This window comes from Martes martes, assembly GCF_963455335.1.
Source record: "Martes martes genome assembly, chromosome: 11".
Taxonomy (NCBI): domain Eukaryota; kingdom Metazoa; phylum Chordata; class Mammalia; order Carnivora; family Mustelidae; genus Martes; species Martes martes.
Genome location: NC_137899.1, coordinates 14,006,449 through 14,027,052, shown reverse-complemented (window position 1 = coordinate 14,027,052; position 20,604 = coordinate 14,006,449). Strand labels below are relative to the sequence as shown.

The window sequence follows — 20,604 nt, the reverse complement described above, 5'->3', positions numbered from 1 at the left end:
ACAGCACTAAATTCTACTCACAATTCTGCCAGGGTTTTGAGTAAGGTCCTATTCTGACTATCTTTCTTCAGGTGATCCCGAACCGCTTGGACGATTACTGAATTGTTGTACAGATCTCCAGGCCATTCTCGGATCAGAGTGGCAAAACCCTAAACAGAAAGAGAAGAACATTCCTGAAATAGATTAAATGATCCAAATAATTTAAACAATGCATAAAAATATTCATATAAACAGACAAAATAATTTTATGATTAAAACTCTGGCATGAACCTATCACTGATTTTCAGACTCTGGGTTTGGGGGTGGCAAGAAAGGCCGAGAAGCACTGCACATGACTCTCCAGTTACTGTTCCTGGAAGTGGCTGGTGATCTTACCTATTTGATGAAATGCACCTCTAAGAAAGGCCCCCCCGCCCCTAGTTCTTCCATAAAGCAACACTGCACACACAGACTTTGGCTTTGACTTGCTGTAACCTCAGTCCGAACTAACTATAACATTCAGATGACACCCCGAATATCCTGAAGATACTGTCCAAGCTGTTCGCTTCCCCCACTGCCGAACTTCTGTGCCCTTTGGGTCTGCCCTCCCATGTGCAAAACTCTACACAATGGCTGGTTTCCACAGTCAGTGGAGTCACTGGAACCCCCACCTTCAACAAGTTACCATCTTGGTCCTCTTTCTTATCTTTGGTCCTCTTTCCATTCTTGCCTCTGAATCTAGTTTTGTTTGGAGGATTTGAGACTTTGGCTCAAGTCTTATCCCCTAGCTGGATCTCAAATTTTGTGATTCTGATAGAAAACTCTAGATCCTTCAATTGGATCTTGTTTCTTTCCTACCGTTGATTTTTGGCCAGGGTCCTGATTCCTGACATTAGAGCTCATGTTTTGTAACTCAGAGTATGGTAGAGCAGTTTACTTACTGATCCTTGGCAGCTGGTAGAGGAAAAACCTTAGATGTAATCAAGACAGCAAAAAGAAGTAAAAATCTTCATGTTATCGAAAAAAATTGTATTATTCATATTAAGCATCTCAACTAATGCTTTAATAAACTAATATGAATTTAGTTAAGTGACACTTAGAAATGAAACTGGAACGGTGGAATGTGCTTCTGTAAAGTACCAAGGTTTGGTAAAAAGAGTATCACAAAGAATCAGGATACAGTCTCTATTAAAGTCCTACCCAAGTAGCCCTGGGAAGGATGGCAAGAGACCAGAACAACAGGCAACACATTTTCCATTCAAACTGCAACCTTCCCACATAAGTGCATGATTGCAGTTTCATGTGAGAAATGTGGGGAGGGGCGTCACCAGGTAAAGATGATGTATTTTATAAAACCACTGAATCAGAACATTAAAATGTTCTTTGAGGCAAAACGACACTTTGGATCAGGTTTCTATTTTAAGACTCAGTAATGTATAAGATAAAAATGTCTGAAAAGATTCCCATCCAAACACTGGCAGCTCTCAGTGGCCCTGAGACCAGGAATCATACTGTATGGGAAGAAGGAGGCTTGGCTCTGATTTCTGTTTTTCCTAATTCATGCGACAGCCTGGCAGTACGGCCGACTCCTAATACAAAATACGACAAAATGGGGCACCTGGGTGGCTTGGTCATTAAGCGTCTGCCTTTGGCTCAGGTCATGATCCCAGGGTCCTAGGATCGAGCCCCGCATTGGGCTCCCTGCTTGGTGGGAAGCCTGCTTCTCCCTCTCCCCACTCCCTCTGCTTGTGTTCCCTCTCTTGCTATGTCTCTGTCAAATAAATGAAAAAAATCTTAAAAAAAAAAAAAAAGACGAAACAACCGGTCATACCGTGTGACAAAAACACGATGCCTCCAACATCAACTGACATAAACACCACATTTCACATTAGGTTTCTCTCCGCTAAACTGGCTCCATATGCCCTTGAATTAATGTGCTAAGGAATACTGATGAAATCAGCCCTGTGGCCTTGATTATTCTTCAGAGGATGCGGTTTATCAGGGAGCTATTATGATCAAGCAGGTGAAGTCAGAGAACATCTCAGCGCCCATCGTAGTTAAGTACGAGGTTAAAAGGTATTCACTGAATGAAATGCCATGGCAATTGGCCCACTTTTAATATGCTTATGTATCTGTCATTAATAATATGAAACAAAGTTTAACTCTCTGTGGAGCTTCGGGGCTATGATGAGTTGGCGCACAGTACTTATAAAATAATTCTGCTAGGTTGTAAACAAAAAGACAAAGCTATATGTATTTCAGTAGAAGCCCCACACCAACAAGTCAGGAAGCACCATTACCTCCAAGTAAATACTGTCACTTCATATCTTTTTAGGAAGAAAAGAAAACTGAGAAGGCAATGTTCAACAGAAGTACAGCTGTTTTTCTAGTGCTGTTTAGTAGGACACATGATATGTGATCAAAAGTATCGCTATAGAACATTGCTCCCCAGTCAATTATGTGACAATTTAATTCAAAATTAAACATGAAACTAAGAAGGATGGAAGCGAAACGATTTGTAAGAGCTTATGGCAACAAATTACTTATACCTTTCTTAACAGAACTGACCAGGCAGACACACTGAAACATTCAGGAAAAAAATTTATAAGCGCTGAGCTTAAGTCATGCATAGTCCTTTCTGTCTCCGTCAACAGTCTTCCAGACATGAATCAACAGGGCAACTTTAATGATACAGAATCTAAAATAATTTCTAGAAAAAGAGTTGAATCATGTGAAAGAATTATAATAGAATCATAAAAAAAATAGAATTGCTTTCTCATGGTTAAATTGCATTACTTTAAAAAGAGGACAAGTAGGGACGCCTGGGTGGCTCAGTTGGTTAAGCCACTGCCTTCGGCTCAGATCATGATCCTAGGGTCCTGGGATCGAGTCCCGCATCGGGTTCCTTGCTCGGTAGGGAGCCTGCTTCTCTCGCTGCCTCTGCCTGTCTCTCTGCCTGCTTGTGTGTACTCTCTCTCTCTTTGGCAAATAAATAAAATCTAAAAAAAAAAAAAAAAAAAAAAAGAGGACAAGTATACCAAGCTTCAGTATTTTGCAATAAAATTCATACTTTTCCTCCTCATTTTCACAGAACACTCATAATTCTCTTTCTTTTGGGAAGATGTACAAAGACGGAATATTTATGAGAGCCACTCTATGTACTCAGAACATAATGGAAAGAAATAGGAGAAATCCATTACAAGTCTTTATTCACTGAAGAAACCTTTTCCAATAACTATGGCCAATAATGGCCTCTCATCAGATCTTTTACAGAACAATCACTTTGCCCGTGTCACTTATGTTCTAGTTGCTTAGAGCTTATCAATATCATCTCTCCTCTCAGCCTATAAATCTACTGAAGACAGGACTGTGTTTTTTAAAGTTTCTCTTGGGTCCAACTGAGTACTCACCCCAGTTCTAGGCCACGGTAGGTTCTAAATAAAGCTATGTTGAACTGAACTGACTAGGAAATGAATAGGAAGCATGCCGCTAGCCTCCATCAGCTGCTACCCAACACAAACAACAGAAACTATTACCATAGCTCTTCTAGAAGACGTATGTCTACTCTAGAAAGAAAGAGATCCCTGCTGTTAGAGCAGATTGGATTACAATACACAGTAATAAGAGAAAATGAGAAAATGCTGTTTCCATTAGTATGCACAATTATTAAGGAAGTAATTTGTTCAAGTTTAATTCATCCTGAAGCACTTGATCCCTTCCTATGATAAGAACACAGGCTTATAAAAGTAAAGGAACTGTACGGACCACATGTGCTTCAGGCTGTCTGAATCATCCATATCCAGGAACAACTGTCTGACAATGACTGACCAAACATCCGAGTTATCCAGGTATGGATCATTATCATAAAGGACCCTTGTAGATCTTTCAATCTAAAATTCACCTCCATCCATTAAATTGGGGTCAGTAGCACCAATTACCTAGTCATGACAACCCAAAAATGTCTCCAGATGCGACCCAATGTCCCCGGGAGGGCATACTCAGCTCCTGTTGAGAAGCAGTGGTTTACACGCTTGCATGTGACTCGGGCAATGAGCTACCGCAGAACACGCGTCCTTTTGTTCACGCCTGTACACCTAGTGCCTACCATGTGCCTACAATATAGTAGATACCACACAGGTATTTTCTGAATAAATTCATCTTAAATCACCCAACTTTAAAAATTATAATCCAAAAAAAAAATTATAATCCATTTTGGGTGCATACAAACACCAAATTTAAATTCAAATCCAGCAGGCCTATTTTTTAAATATACGTCTGTGAACAAATATTTAATTTCTTTTATCTTTAGTTTCCTTATCTATAAAATTGGATATTACCGTTTATAGTGTCATCCGGAGCACAAAATCGCAACATGCGCATGAGAGTGGAGAGCACATAGCAGATGAACGATGTTAACTACTGCCTTTCTCCCTCATCAGTAAGCAAACAGATCCCGTCCAAGCCCCCTCCCCATTCCTGCCACCCCAGTTTCTCCCCAGTCCTCCTCAGGCAAACTGAGATCTGAGTCTCAGGCTTTAAGCAGCACCAGCAGCTGCTCTTCTACGTACGAAATCACCACACAGCACTTGTCCTTTTTCTTCAGCTTTCTCAAGGAGCCAAACGAAGTGGCTTTAGGAAACTATAAACGAACGAAGAATTCTCCAAAATGTGCATGGATGAGAGGTTTTCGCTATCCACAGAGACATGAGCTGTCATGAGCACGTCACCTCAGTTTCATCCATCTCCCACAAACTGCAAATCTGCTCCCTCTCAACCGCCTGATCCACTGTATTATTTTTCTCGATTTCTTACCATTTTCCCATCGAGAGCAAGTTAAGTATGACTACGTCGGAAGGCCGTACCTCATAATCACTTTCCAAAAATTCATGTAAGATCATTTCATAGATGAGTGGTTTCAGAACTGGATCTCCTCTTGGCAAGTACGGACTAATAGCCTAAGGAAGAAGGAGGAAAAAGAGGTCATTTCAGAAGGGGCAAAACAAAACCAGACTCCAATTATGCAGAAAATATGAAAGCACAGAACTTCCTCAACCTACTATAGGGTTACATTCTGACAGACCCATCAGAAACTGAAAATATTTTAAGTCAGAAATGCACTGAAACAGCCCCCCTACTGAATTCCACAGCTTAGCCGAGCCTACCTTATATACGCTCACACCACGTATGTGAGCCGACAGTTGGGCAAAGTCGTCTAACACCTGGCCTATTTTAGAATCAAGTGTTGAGTATCTCATTTAGGTTACTGAATATTGTACTGAAAATGAAAAAGAGAATGGCCGTGGGGGTAGAAAATGGTGTGTGTGCGGCTTGAAACCCAGCCCGGCATCCCAACAGAGGATCATCCCAGGAGTCATTCCCCCCGGGGAAAGATCCAAGTTCAGTGTGCGGTTTCTACTGAATGTGTTATGCCTTTGCACCCCTCTAAAGTTGAAAAATCATAAGCTGAACTACTGTAAGTAGGAGACCATCTGCATATTTCTACTTTTAAATGTAAGGCACCAGAGTGTTTTGGAAAATTATTATGAAAAGAAAAATTCAAATCAACTCTACCTTCTTATGACACATTACCCTTTTTTTCAAAAGTATATATGAGGTGTATATATGTATGAACGATGACTAAAACAACTGCCTCAGTTAAGTTAGACTTTCTCTCTCTGTTCTTCCAGAGGAATTAAAGAAAATCTAAATAGGAGGGAGAATGTCACAGAGATAAAAGCTACCTTAAGGAGTCAAGGAGTTACAGGTCATCTATTCATATTTTTTTCCCTTAAAATGGAATATATCATTCTTTAAAAACTCATAATCATAGTTTGAAATTAAGGGAAAATACACACCTTGCATTCCTTAGCTGTTTCAGTGCACGTTAAGTGTTGAATTCACAAACACTGTTGAATGACTTGGCAGGGCATATGTACCAATCGCTACACTTTGTTCTGGGGACGCAGAACTAGGGGGCTCAGAGCCTCAGGGGAACAGTATGCAGACATTTAAACAGCCAACCGGAACACTGGCTGCTAAGTGTTACATAAGCAAGGTGTTAACCAGGTGCTGCGATGAGCAGGGGCCAATTTTGTATCCTGAGGCAGAGATGACAAATGCCAGGAGTCTATCAGGCAAAGAAAGACAGGGCAGGGCACCCTGGCAGAAGGAACAGCATGAGGAAGGGCACGGAGCCATGGATGTGCACTGTGTATTCAGGGAGATCAGAGTGGCTCCGAGATGTGGGAGAGCGGTCCCCAGATGGGGAGAAAAGTGAGGTGGGGCAATGAAAACTATTTGGATTTTATACTTTGAGAAGAAGGGAAGTGAGAATAGCAGATATATTTTTTAAGCAGCTAACTCTGGGGTAGGGTTGTTCACAGATCTGTCAGAAGGCCCCTGAAACAGCATAGTCAAGAGTTGAGGCCATGGCCCCCCAGGGGAGGAGAGGCCTGGTATGGACAAGGAAGGACTGATGAGAACCAGAGATGAAACATCATGAGGACGTGAGTCAGATGTTCTCATGTAGGCAGTGGCTGTGAGCTCTTAAGCATGGAGGAATAGGTACGCCATGAGGTCACAGATACAGACTGGAATTGGGAAAGAAATGGACTGACAATGATTTGAGTGATCACTATCAGTAGTTCCTACAAGGAAAAAGAGCCATCACACACTTCCAGCATAGATACTGAAATTAATAAAAAGGTCTGGGTCATAAAGCCATCAGGCTAAACATGGTCACAGGACTGGGTAAGATCCTTCAGGAGCAGCCAAACAAACAGGATGAGAAGAATCCCTGGGGCAAGTGCACCTGTCATAGCGCAGGCAACCTAACTGGGAAATTTTTTTTTTTTTAAAGATGTTATTTACTTATTTATTTGAGAAAGCGAGTGAGAGAGAGCGTGCACAAGTGGGGAGGAGGGAGAGTGAGAAGCAGATTCCCCAGGGAGCCTGATGTGGGGCTTGATCCCAGGACTCTGAGATCAGGACCTGAGCCGAAGGCAGATGCTTAACTGATTGAGCCATCTAGATGCCCTATAACTGGGAATTTTTAAAAACATATTCATAACTTCAAGAGAATACTGTAAAGGCTCATAAATATTGCATGGAGCACTGGCTGTTATATGCAATAATGAATCATGGAACATTATCAAAAACTAATGATGTACCATATGGTAACTAACATAACATAATAACATTAAAAAAAAATTTAAATGTTTTAAACAAACATAGGAATACTTTATTGTTTACTTTGAAGGTCATGCATTAAGTTGAAAGGTAAATTGCTTCCTTCAAAGGAAACAATCAACGAAACTAAGAGGCAACCTTTGGAATGGGATAAGATATTTGCAAAACACATGTCTTGGAAAGGTCAATCTCTAAAATATATAAAGAATTTATATAAAAAAAAGAATTTATAAAACTGAACACTCAAAACACAAATAATCCAGTTAAAAAATGGGCAGAAGACACGAATAGACATTTTTCTATAAAAGACGTACAAACGGCCAACAGACATGAAAAGATGCTCAACATCACTCATCATCAGGGACACATAAATCAAAACCACAATGAGATACCACCTCACGCCAGTAAGAATGGTTAAAATTAACAACACAGGAAACCACAGGTGTTTGTGAGAATGTGGAGAAAGAGGAACCTTCTTACACTGCTGGTGGGAAACGCATACTGGTACAGCCACTGTGGAAAACAGTATGCAGGGTCCTCAAGAAGTTAGAAATAGAGCTACCCTATGATCCAGCAATTGCACGACTAGGTATTTACCCAAAGAATACAAAAATACTGATTCAGAAGGATACATGCACTGTGATGTTTATAGCAGCATTATCAACAATAGCCAAATTATGGAAAGAGTCCTAATGAATGGATCAAGAAGATAGGTATATACATATATACAAGGCAGTATTTCCCATCCATAAGAAAGAATGAAATTGTGCCACTTGCCATGATGTGGACAGAGCTAGAAAGTATTATGCTAAGCAAAGTAAGTCAGAGAAAGACAAACGCCTATGATTTCACTCAATTTAAGGAACAAAACAGATGAACATGAGGGGAGAAAGAAAAAGGCAAATCAGAAAACAGACTCTTAACTATACAAAACAAACTGAGGGTTACTGGAGGGGAGATGGGTAGGGGATGGATTAAATAGGTGACAGGTATTAAGGAGGGCACCTGTGATGAGCACTGGGTGTTGTATGCAAGTGATAGATTACTAAATTTGACACTTGACATTACATGGCATGTTAACCAACTATAAATTAATAGAAAACTTGAAAAAGAAAAAAAAAAGGTAAAAACATGAAGTATTAAATTATTTGTTATTGCTACATGGTCAAACTTTTCCATTTGCCTTTCAGCAAATAATATATTATTTGAAAAATGCATTAATTCTTCAGCGCATTTTAAAAAAGCCTAATTTTATTTTATTTTTTTTTTTATTTTTTTTTTAATTTTTTATTTTAATAAACATATAATGTATTTTTATCCCCAGGGGTACAGGTCTGTGAATCATCTGGTTTACACATTTCACAGCACTCATCATAGCCCATACCCTCCCCAATGTCCATTTCCCCACCACCCTCTCCCGTCCCCCTTCCCCCCCGCAACCCTCAGTCTGTTTCTTGAGATTGAGTCTTTTATGGTTTGTCTCCCTCCCAATCCCATCTTTTCATTTTTTCTTTTCCTACCTCCCCCCAAACCCCCCCACCTTGCATCTCCCCTTCCTCTAATTTTATAATCTGCAGGATGAGACTATACCTGTTTTCCATATTCATTAAAGAGAACAAAAAACTTCAGGGGCACCTGGGTGGCTCAGTCAGTTAAGCATCTGACTCTTGGTTTCAGCTCAGGTCATGATCTTGGGGGTGTGGAACCAAGCCCTGCATCGGGCTCTGTGCCCGAGTCTGCTTGAGATTCTTTCCCTCTGCCCATTCCCCTGCTCTTTCTCTCCCTCATTAAATAATTCCTTAAAAAAAATCCATAAAAACGTTATCTAAACACAGAATTGGTGGGATATAAGAGGATATAACACATATGTATACATTTTACACACATAAACTATAAAACAGATCTGTATTTTGGTTTTTCTTCCTAGCTAACACTTGCTTCCCAGGAAAGAACTGATTACTATTGTCTTAATTTTATTTCCATCTCAATCTCAATATGCTACATACAAAAATTCAGAGTTAAAAATAAGGCTGTGCTTACCTTAAGCTGTCCAATTTCTTTAAATTTATAAACTTCATATTCCCAGAGTGCTGCATTTTTCCCAAGAATTTTCTGGCATTTGCTGGCAGTAAAAACATCCCAGGGAGAAAGAAAAAAAAAAAGAGTAAGTAGACATTTCCTCTATTGGTTTAGATAAATCTCTCGTCCCAGAGTTTTGACAAATTTCTATCTCAGGTGCCAATGCACATAAAGGAATTACTAGATAACTACTTGATTTCATATACAAGGTGGACAAAAATCATAAAAATTATTACAAAATACTTATAAATAAAGATGAATCACTTTCTGAAGATGATGGTTAGGGTTTTTCCTAATGATTATCCTGTTCTGAGTTTCCTACTTATCCCGATGAGCCCTGCTGGTTTTGGGACCTTTCTCACCTTGAAGAAATGTCATCATATCCCAAAGTACCGATTTAAACCACTTCTTAAATAACTTTAAATAATGGACTACAAAATCAGACTTCAGAAACTTAGAATCCTATCATAGTATATAATCTGGAGAAATACTTATATATGAATAAAAATTTAATTTACACATCGAAGAAACAGGCCTCCCTAAATCTCAGGAAACAAGAGGTTGGCTTGAAGGCTACGTTCCCAGGCTGTCCTGCAGTCCTAGAGGGGAGCACCACGAAGCTCCAAAGGGAGCCACTCACACAACCCACATGGCCACTACGTAACATTTACGCTCTTGTCTACCACAGACCCCTGCAAACCTGAAGCCTGAAATCTGGTCACTTCCCCTGAATTGCCACCCTCTTGCTGGGAGACAACTCTCCTTGAATTACAAGCAGTGGCACTGATTGCCTTCTCAAGGTTGCTTGTAGAACAGCCATGGATATGAGAGACACAGATGATGTTTCCCTCCAGAGCAAAGGGCAGGATTGTTTAGTGTCCGGTATAATAAATATATCAGGTTCCTCTCAAGGCAGGCACGATCACTGTCCATTATAAAAGAGTCAGAGATCTTAAGCTCAGGGTCCCTCTCCTGTAACACGAGTGATGGTCTGTGCAATGTCACCTGGCTGGCCCTGTGTGTTGTGCTGTGGGAACTGGAGCTGTGGGATCTGGCACAAATGCCAATATGCCCGCTACTACCACTGCTGAGTTAGGCTTGTGTCTCTAACCCGGGAGTCTCATGTCTTCTGCCAGGACCCTTGTGCTAACTTGTTAGCTTACAAAAAGGGTAACCTCTCCGACTCTTCGTGACTTTTGACATCTTTCTATTAATTCTCTTGTTTGGTGAAAATGAGACAGTAGGTGGTTAACTAACAAATCCATTCTGTGGTTATAGCCAATACTCAAAAATTACCCCTGCAAGAACAACCCCCCCCCCAAAAAAAAGGTTGACCTCAGAGAATGGCTTATTTTAGTGTTAAAATTTATTTCTAAATTCTATTTATAGTAACAAATAACCGTGAAAATATCAGTATTACCGTGCTGCTATGTCATACTCTCCTTTCTCCACCAGGTGGTTTATGTATGCCAAGCCAATATCCTAGGGAAAATTAAATGAAGGAATTTCATAATTAATCAGAACAACCGCAAAGTTGAGCCTCAGTTCCTGAGCAGCCCATGACATCAGGGTCTTACTGGCACTACAGGCTAGAACCTGTTTTATATACCCTAGTGCGCTATATGTACTTATGCTCATTTTCTTCCTAAGCAGATTTAAATGCACTTGTAGTTATATTTTCACAAATTTTAGAATTCACACAAAAATAACATTCCTACGGTAAAGGCTCCTAACTTGCCCCCGATTAAGAGATTTTCTACAGAAGAAATCTGTAATATTAGAAACATGATTCAACAATTTCATGCTGTCACTGGATATAAAGTGGTTTTTCGTGCTTTCATCTGTAAGAGGTGAGCTATTGGTCTCCTCTATATCACGTCTGAAGAAATGCTGTAAGAAATACATGACAAGAGAACAATCATATTAAAGGGAAATACTGAATCTTAAGGTTAACATTAATGTGAAAATGATGTCCAAAAACATGTGATTCACACCCATGAGTTTACAGATGAGGAAAATGGGATTGCAGCTCAGGCTGGCTTCTGAGTAAAATTCGTTTTCTTACACCACCTCCGTTCTGAAAGGATCTGAGGTGGCCTGAGTCACCAAAGACGTGAGAGCTCTTGCTTGATCTCCCCCCAGGACTCTTGTGAAATATTATTTCTGACTAAAAGCGTTTTCATAAGAAGCTTAAATTTATTATATAACAAAACTTGGATTTTAAGTTCTAGTTTATGTACAAAAAAAGGTGTTGTGGAATTTCTTCCCGGATGGCAGAAATGGCAGCAGCCCATCTCTCTCTCTGCCTGTATGGTATGAAATTATGCTGTGCTAGGAGGGGGAAAAAAAAAAAAGGCGCATAACTAATGTATAGGATGGGGCCATGTCAAGGCTGTGGGAAAATACTAATAGTTCCTACTTTATTAAATTTTACTGCAATAATGACTATATGGGAAATCCTATTTCAAATCTGTAGAAACTAAAGAGTAAAAAAAAAAAAAAAAAAGGGTGCCTAAGTTTACTTTTCTGGAAACAGACCACATATCACAGTACTATGGAGTCTTTCTGTCCAGGGTCAGAGAAGAGAATGTGTCCTTTGTAGAGCCCATTTCTCCAACCTTACTTACTCCTCATGCCAGGCCCTTACCCTACTGTGGAGCTTACTGTGCCACTCATCCTCTTTCTCTGCCCTCCTTTAATCTCAACCCTATTTTCTCTCTTCTCTTTAGCGTAAGCATGTTCAGTGTCTCTCTCACACAAAATAGCCGCCATCACCAACGACCTTTTTTAATGTCCCGGCCCCAGCCAGTCTGCACTCCTTTCCACTTCACAGCCAACATGCAACTCTACTTCATCATCTCCTTCTCACTTTTCACTCCTTACAGCACGCTGAGAATGAGTAATACAGAGAACATTCACTTGTCACTTTCATATTGCCACACCCAGCGTACCACCGACTGGCTGAGCTTGTCTTACCTTTGACCCGCTCTCCCATGAAAACCTTCCTCTGGCCATTCCAAACTATTTTGGGCACTTCTCCTTTGAAGACTGGCATTCCCAATGGTTCCATTCAAGTTCTGTTTTCTGAGGCTAGATACTCACCCCATGTGGACTGGTTCAAACTCATGCCTTCCACTGACACCTGTTTGCTGACAAATCTCTGGGTCCAGATCTCTTCCCTGAGCTCCACTAGGATGTCCCAGAGACGGCCCAAATCCAATGTGTCAAAACCAGGATTAATCCTCCCACACTCCCTCCCCTGAGCCTGTTCCCCCTCACATAGTCTCCCTCTCTTAGGGAATGGCAACACCAACCACCAGAAGCCCAAGCCCAAAGACTGGGCGTCAGCCTAGATTTCTCACTCTCCTGTGCATGAGGAGCCAGTCACTGTATCCCGCAGAGTCCAGCTGAATGTATCCTCTACCTGTCTTCACCTCTCCATTCCTACTGACTCTGTAGGTCTCATCCTACCACTTTTCTACCAAGAAGGAAGCTGTTCTATTGATTCCCATTTCAGCCGGGCTCCCTCTAGCCCCTTTCTTCATCGGAGAATCTAACAAGCAGATCTGATGAGGCACTGAAAGCATAAACTGTCCTGTAGAGGATCTCAAGGTGGAGCCAAACTCCTAATAACACATGGCCCTTCAGATTCTGGTTCTTGCTACCCATATATACACTCTGCGACTGCCCCCACCTAACCAAGCAGGCCAAGTGGTTTCAATTCTCTGCACTGTCCCATATACTATTCTGTTGGGCAGAATACCTTCTACTCCATTTCTAGATAATCTCTGTTTAATCTCCACACTTTTGAATGCAGGGATATGATCTGGTTCTCTTTCTTCTTTTGGATTCCTGAGTTATTTTGCCTGTTTACTCTCAAGACATTTTATGTGGAGTTTCAGGAAAGTTTAAGGTGAGGAATTTGTGCCACAATCCCAAACAGCCATAAATACAGTTTTCATCTAGAAATAAGGGTCCTGGACTCACTGATCTCTAAGGACCCTTCACACTCTCTCCAGTTTTCTATACGCCCATCCACTGGCACAGTTAGTAAAGAAACGTGCTTTTGGTCATTAAATTTTTCCAGAGTCCAAAATATAATGAAAATGTATCTGAGGTCCTAGATTAGTCTCTATAACACAAATGACTCTTCTTATGGAGACACTGAAGCAATCTGGTTTTATGAAACTACTCTTGATAAATTTTGTGATAATGTGGTTTTACCTATGATTTAAAGAAACTTCCCCACACATAACTGGAAAGCTTTGTATTTAAAGTGCATTTCACAAATTCAGGTTCCAAATTACCTAAAACTGCCTCTTAGCGGGTGTTCAAGTCTCTTGTTTACAAGCAGAAACAGATTCAATAAAATGAAATATTTTGACCTTGCAGGTTGGAGAATTAGTCTGAAATAAGGTCTCAAAAACATAGGAAAAATCCGTTCTTTTCAAATTACTTTCAGTCTCATTATAACTTATCGAAAGATAAAGTTATGCTTCAAATAATAAAATTACATACTTACTAGAATCTTATGTCTTTTAATGTTCTTCTGGCTGATTTCAGCTGCCATCAAAGCTTCCTTTATTTACAGAAGCATGATAAAAGGAGTCAGAAAAGAAGGGAGGGAAAAATGAGAGAGAGTGGGAAAGAAAGATATTGAGGTTATAAACACTATATTTATTATGTTTTAAAGTTCTGGACTACATAAATAAAGCCCCATTTTCCTGTGGCTTTTGCTTCAAGCATGGGCATTTTTAATGTTATGGTTGAATGAACCCCACTGCATTCATACTCAAACAAAAGCAGTCAACCAAAATGAAGACTTCTCTTATTTCCATTTGAATGCATTTCCACATTAGGATATTGGAATCACATTTCAGACACAAATCAAAATACGACAAAATCTCCTAGATTCAAACAACAAAAAAAATTCATCTGTCATTCTAAATCTGCATGACATACATTGACAAAGTGGCACTTTTCCTTTATGAAATGCAAAAAATAAACCATATGGATACATTTAGGTGTATCTGCAATTAAGATTTTGGAAATCCTTGATTTTACTTTTATTTTGGAAAGTTCATTATTATTACTATAACACAAACGTCAAAACATAAAATTATTGGGGTGCCTGGGTGGCTCAGTCAGTTAAGCATCTGACTCTTGGTTTTAGCTCAGACCATGATCTCCGGGTCAAGCCCGGCATTGGGGCTCAGTGCAGAGTTGGCTTGTCCCTCTCTTTCCCTCTTCCTACCTATATATATAAAATATATATTTATATACAAATTTATTATATTATATATTTATAAATATATATAAATATTTATATATTTATATATATTTATATATAAATATTTTATATTTACATTTATATATATATTTATATATATTATATTTATATAATATAAATATAATATATATAAATATATATATAAATTATATATATAATTATATAATTTATATATTTATATTTATATAATATATATAAATATTTATATATTTATATATAAATATATAATATAAATAATAAATATAATAAAATAATAATATATATAAATAAAATATATATAAATATATAAATATATATAAAAATAATAAATATAATAAAAATTATATTTATATATATTTATATATGTATATATATTAATATATATTTATATATAAATATATATACATATATAAATATAAATATAAATATATTATATTTATATACAAAATATAAAATATATATTTATACACAAATTATATATATATATATATATATAAATTTTTTAAAGATTTTATTTTTTATTTGAGAGAGAGAGAGAGAGAGAGGACAAGCAGGGGGCGGGAACAGAGAGAAGCAGACCTCCCGCTGAGCAGGAAGTCCGATGATCCCGGGATGATCAGGCCATGATCCCGGGACCCTGGGATCATGGCCTGAGCTGAAGGCAGACGCTTAACTGACTGAGCCACCCAGGAAATAAAATCTTTAAAAAACACATAAAATTATTTAGGGAACCACTGGATCTGAAGCAATATAGTAATAACTGAAATATAAACTTTTTGTATCAATCCCTGAACTCTAGTTTATACATGAAAAATATTTTTCCCCCAAATCCTTTCAGGTGGTCACAAACTTAAAAGCAACAAACAGTGGATTAGTTTTTGTTTGCTTTTAGCTAATTAGCATAGAAGCCCATCCAGAGAATTTCTCTAACCAAACCAACATAATATTTGCCTTTTCAGCTTTTAAAGTCAGAAAGGTTTCTGTTTTTGAAAAAGAGAAACTCATCATGGGACAGTTTTCTGCTCATATCAGTCTGATTCAAGACTCAATGAAGTGGACCACATCATTCTGTCTGCAAAGTGTTCAAACCATCCTCAGTGAACAGTAAATTAATAGCTTGACTTTACATATAAAATAAGCACAAATAAACAGTACCACTAAAATATAGGAGACAATTCTGAAATACTAGCTCCATTTTATTTTCCTCGAAAAGCCACAAAAAAAACACTTGCGTAGGCTGGATCGAACCCACCCTGCTCCCTCTACTACCACCACCTCCTCCTCCTCCACTGAACAGTAAAGCCAGTTATCCTCCTTGTAATCCTTTTCCCCCTAATTTCTGAAAAGAGCATTGGAAAGTTATTAGTCTCTTATATATTTTTAGCTTGGGGCATTCTAATTCACTTACACAAAAGATTTATTACAGAAACCTTTTGTCCTCTCCCTGTTACAGATGTGTCAATACTTTAAAGAAAGGAAAATCAAAACTACCTCATATTTCTTCTTTTCAAGGAGCCAGTCGATGTGGTCATCTTGGTCTCGTTCCTTGGCCACTACAACATCTCTTGGACTCACGATGTAAAAGAGCGATTCCCCTTCAGAGTACTCTAGAGGTGAGGGAAGAAAGAAACAGTGTGGGTGATTTAGCAGTAGAAACCTTGGCTGTAGTTTCAGAGACTTGGTTGGGTAACCCAACTCCAGAGGGAACAGAAAACTTGCCTATCTTTGGAGCAAGTGTGTTTGGCTCTGTTTGAAGGTGCAAGTACTTTAAAAAACATTTACATGTAAAATTATTTGAAAGAAAAAAGAAGGGAGGCAAGGAAGGAATACCAAAAAACTTCAAAAGAGTAAGGTAGTTTATAATTCTGTGTTTAACACATTAACATTGTGACCTTGACTGAAAGATAGTGATCAAAATTCTCCATGTCTATGGTGTATCAGAATTCATCTTCTGTATATAAACTAAATTTATGGCCATTTACAGCACTGTTCTATTTTAACAGAACAATTACACCCCACAGTTGGCGATAAATGTCTCCTCCTCATCAAGGTCAAGGCCATCTACAGCATAAATGACAGATGCCCCAAGCCCTGGGGACATAATCTATCATTTCGGCATGTTGTGCAGAATGCCGATCGTGAGGGTTTCCTGCAGAATTCAATTATACAACCTGTTCTGAAGGGTTTCTAAGGGTGCAGCAGAGTTTTCTCTGAGCACAATACCTAGCTCAGACACTTCTAGTTTGAGTCACATTTGCTTTCTGCCAAGTCCGGAATAGACTCTCACACTTTTCAACTGATTAGGGGCCACATATAAGAAAGCTCCAATTGTATAGAGTATTTCTTTGTTTCCTTTGGCCAAAACGAGAACTGAAAATATTCTGAAACATGTCAATTGTTTTTGAAGCAGGAAAGAATTTCTTAAAAAAAAAAAACAACTTAGGCTGTTCTACTTTCATCAATGTATTTTTAAAGGATAGGAGGACACTTGAGCACAGAGGTTCCAGTATGACCAAACAGCAGTGGTTCGTCCTTTATTTCTGAGCAGTTGACCAGTGTATGCACTCATCCACTCTGCAAATATTCAGCGAACATCTAGTAGTTGTCAGGCCCTCTTCTAGGCTCTGCGCATTTGGTCACAAAGAGAAAGATGACTTCTCGGCCAACCCACAGCACGCTTTCCAGATATATGAGGTTGGGAGTCATATGGCAACCACAGAACCATGTTGCCCGAAGTCAATGTAAGTGTCACACTAATTACGACAGCAGACATAAGAACAAAGACCATGGAGCCTATTCACCTCAGTTCTGGCCCCAAGCCCACCCCTCCCATCTGCTGTGCGAGCTCAGGCACGTTTTGCAATATGTCTGGGCCTCATGCCCTCATCTTCAACACGAGAGGTCTGCCCAGGTAGTCTCTACGACCCTTGCAGCACCTCAATTTAAATTACTGGTTGTGCTAATCACATGAAAAGGAAAAAACCCACAAGTATAAGAAATAGCATGAGCCAGAGCCTTGGTCTCTCACCTAAATGATAATCTCTACACTCGTTCTCCTGAAAGCCTCTCACGGTCAGAGCGTCAGAAGAGATCTCTTCACAGGTTTCAGAGAGCGGCTGGATGATATCCAGTCTCGGCCTGGCACAGTATTCTCTTTCCTGGGAGGAAGAGAGAAGGAAGGGTGTGTTTTTCAATATGTTACTAGAAACTGTACAAATTCATTCCAGTCAGTCATAAGTAAATGCACGGGCTTCATAATTTCAGCAGATGTGAGCCCCTCTATCCACCTGCACCAACAGCCTCATCACACCATGTTATTTCCTGACCTTCTGTATGACATCAACAGGACAGGAGCTACTGTGCCCCTGCAGCCGTCCATCACTCATCTCCAAGGGCACAGCCACCACACACTTCCACAACCAGCTTATGTCTCTTCCTCACCAATGTGAGAAAGGGTAAAAACAGTATTACCAACTGCCAAACCACTGCCACTACTGGTAAGCTTACTGGTGATGCTGACAAGCCACAGAGATTGAGAGCTATGTCGAAAACAGAACACGCTGAGAAGGCAATGGTCACCAAGAGCACAGGCCCAGGGCGGGGGTGTGTGCCAAGGGCAGGAGTCACTGGTGGCTAGCCGCGACCAAAAAACCGAGTTTTCCCTTTTATTTCATTTTCATTAATTAAAATTTAGATAGCCACATAAGGTTAGTGACCATACTTTTGAACAGTGCAGTTGTAGGTCAAGAAAGAAGTTGGGGGCGCCTGGATGGCTCAGTGGGTTAAGTCTCTGCCTTCGGCTCAGGTCATGGTCTCCGGGTCCTGGGATCGAGCCCCACATCCGCATCTGGCTCTCTGCTTGGCAGGGAGCCTACTTCCCCCTACACTCCCCGCCCCCTGCCTGCCTCTCTGCCTACTTGTGATCTCTCTCTGTCAAATAAATAAATAAAATCTAAAAAAAGAAAAAAAAGAAGAAGAAAGAAAGAGAAAGAAGGGGGAAGGAGAGTTTTTTAGGCTGATGCAGTTCCACTAACCTAGAAGGTGATGGGGTCTTAAATGACTGACTGCTCCGAATATCACAGAAGAAGGAAATGGGGATCAAAAACTCTACTAAGGTCAAAGTCACATAAGTAAATGGTGAGACAGCAACTTGTTGAAAAAGTGTGACTTACAGTGAATCTTGAAGTCAAGTTTGTTTTACTTTGAAAGGTTGAGCTTTCTGAGCATTCAGCACGCAGGCAAAAAACACACAGTCGAGCATTTTCCAAAGCAGTAAGACCTGTAGCCGTGTGACACCACCGCAGAAAACCCAGATGAAGGGGACAGTGTGAGACAAGTCGGGGCCTCCCCAACTCCCCAAGTTCCCCGAGGAACACTGTAAGCCTCACAGAGTACTCTGGTCCATTTTGTTAGGTTAACTGCGAAGCAACTGCATTAGCTTTGCGTCTCATACATTTTAAAACCCTCCAAAAATAAAACAGCAACTATAAAAGATCAACTAGTAGAGGGGGGAAAAATAGTGAATATGCAGCATAATTTTTCACATCTGTGGAAAAATGAGAATTATCTCAATTTTGAAACAATGAGAAAAAACGTAAAGACTTGAATATTTAAAAAATGAACTGCTCTAACAATGACAAAAAATATCAAAATTAGAATAGCAAGAATAGAAAAAATATTTGAAGCAAATAATAATAAAAGAAAAGCGCCCTGCTTGGTCACATAAACAGCTCCCTGAGAGGCCTAAGGAAACCATCGGTGATGTGATTCATCTTGTTACTTTATAACCTTTGCTCAATGGTCAAGCAGTTCCACTTATTAACTTCCCAAGAGCGAGAATTTGGTCTTGTTGGGTCTCTGATCTCCAATGCTTAGCATGACTCTGGATACATATATGCTTTATTAGTGGATGAAAGAGAAACATATGATGGGGGGAGAGCTTACTAAATCCAGATGAAATAGTTCACAACCACAATAAATGACAATGATGGGGAATACAGAGCTGCACAGAGAGAGGCAGAATAAGGTTCATAAAAACCAGTGACAGTGTCACCATGATGGGCAACGTGAGGACACACTCATGATGTGACAGGTATAAGGGAGAACATTCTGGGGGAGGATATGTAGGATATAGAGGCAAGTTTTGTTTAATGTTGCAGTTCCACTGTCTTTCCCATATGAGCAAAAGAGAAAAAAGGGGAGTGGCTTGGCCCCACACTTGCGTTACTCCTTTTGTCATAATTTTATCAATTTACTCTGTGTTTAAGGATCGAAGGTGTACTCTGGTGTCATATACATTAGCTACATGCACTGGCACACACACTCGTGAGTCCTCTCCGAGACTCTCACACTTCTCCCTCTGAAAAAATGCCTTTTCCTTTTCTTTCCAATTTCATTTTCTAATTTGCTCTATGAGGTTGGCCTTTCTTTGGTCTTTACTCCTTTGTAATACTCCCTTTTATCAACAAAGGTTTCCCTGCTTCCTTTCTTTTTTTTGCTCGGTTGTTTATGAGGCTTTCCCTTTTTCATTTTAGTGCTGCTTTCCTATGTCTTTCAATCACATTCTCAATCTGCCCCACCTTCCTCATCAGAAAGCACTATATTTAGTCCCTTGGGAGCCACTGCTTTTCTTTATCTTCAAAAAAATAAATAAAATAATAAAGTGATGTCCTGCAACAGGGCTAGAAGCCAGCCCTATTGATTTTAGTCGCTCTGAGTATTCACTTAAATCTCCAGCATCCCATTGCCTAGCAACATGGGCGCCCAGAGCCTCAGGTTACTATAGCGATGACTTCCCACTACAAGTGCTCGCTCACAGAAATGCTCAAGAGCAGGTACCACTTCAAAACTGGGGCTCCCAGGGTTCCCCCCCATTTTATTCCTAGAGAATTGAAAAGGGGGGGGAGGAGAGGATACAGACGAGGAGAGCCCTACTTACTGTAAAGGACTAGACAATCAATTTGTAATTTCTTTTATATACAGCACCTAAGAGAAAATCCTTTACAATAAGCTCTCCTTGTGTATGCCTTGAAGCCATCCTTAGCGTCCCCCTTCCTGGCAGAACCCCTGGACTCTAACAGTGAAGACAA

The 20,604-nt window shown here is 39.8% G+C and overlaps 1 protein-coding gene across 1 annotated transcript in view; it reads right to left on the bottom strand.

Annotated features, from left to right (window-relative positions):
• The window catches only part of VPS41 (VPS41 subunit of HOPS complex), a 173,721-nt gene that overhangs the window by 31,807 nt on the left and 121,310 nt on the right, over window positions 1–20,604 (bottom strand). The window contains exons 12-18 of the mRNA XM_080817899.1: window positions 17,544–17,673; window positions 16,007–16,122; window positions 13,769–13,825; window positions 10,667–10,728; window positions 9,208–9,289; window positions 4,842–4,934; window positions 22–149 (exon numbers count right to left, since the gene is read on the bottom strand). Coding sequence (XP_080674025.1) covers window positions 22–149; window positions 4,842–4,934; window positions 9,208–9,289; window positions 10,667–10,728; window positions 13,769–13,825; window positions 16,007–16,122; window positions 17,544–17,673 — 668 coding nt within the window. The remainder of the gene's footprint in view (window positions 1–21; window positions 150–4,841; window positions 4,935–9,207; window positions 9,290–10,666; window positions 10,729–13,768; window positions 13,826–16,006; window positions 16,123–17,543; window positions 17,674–20,604) is intronic.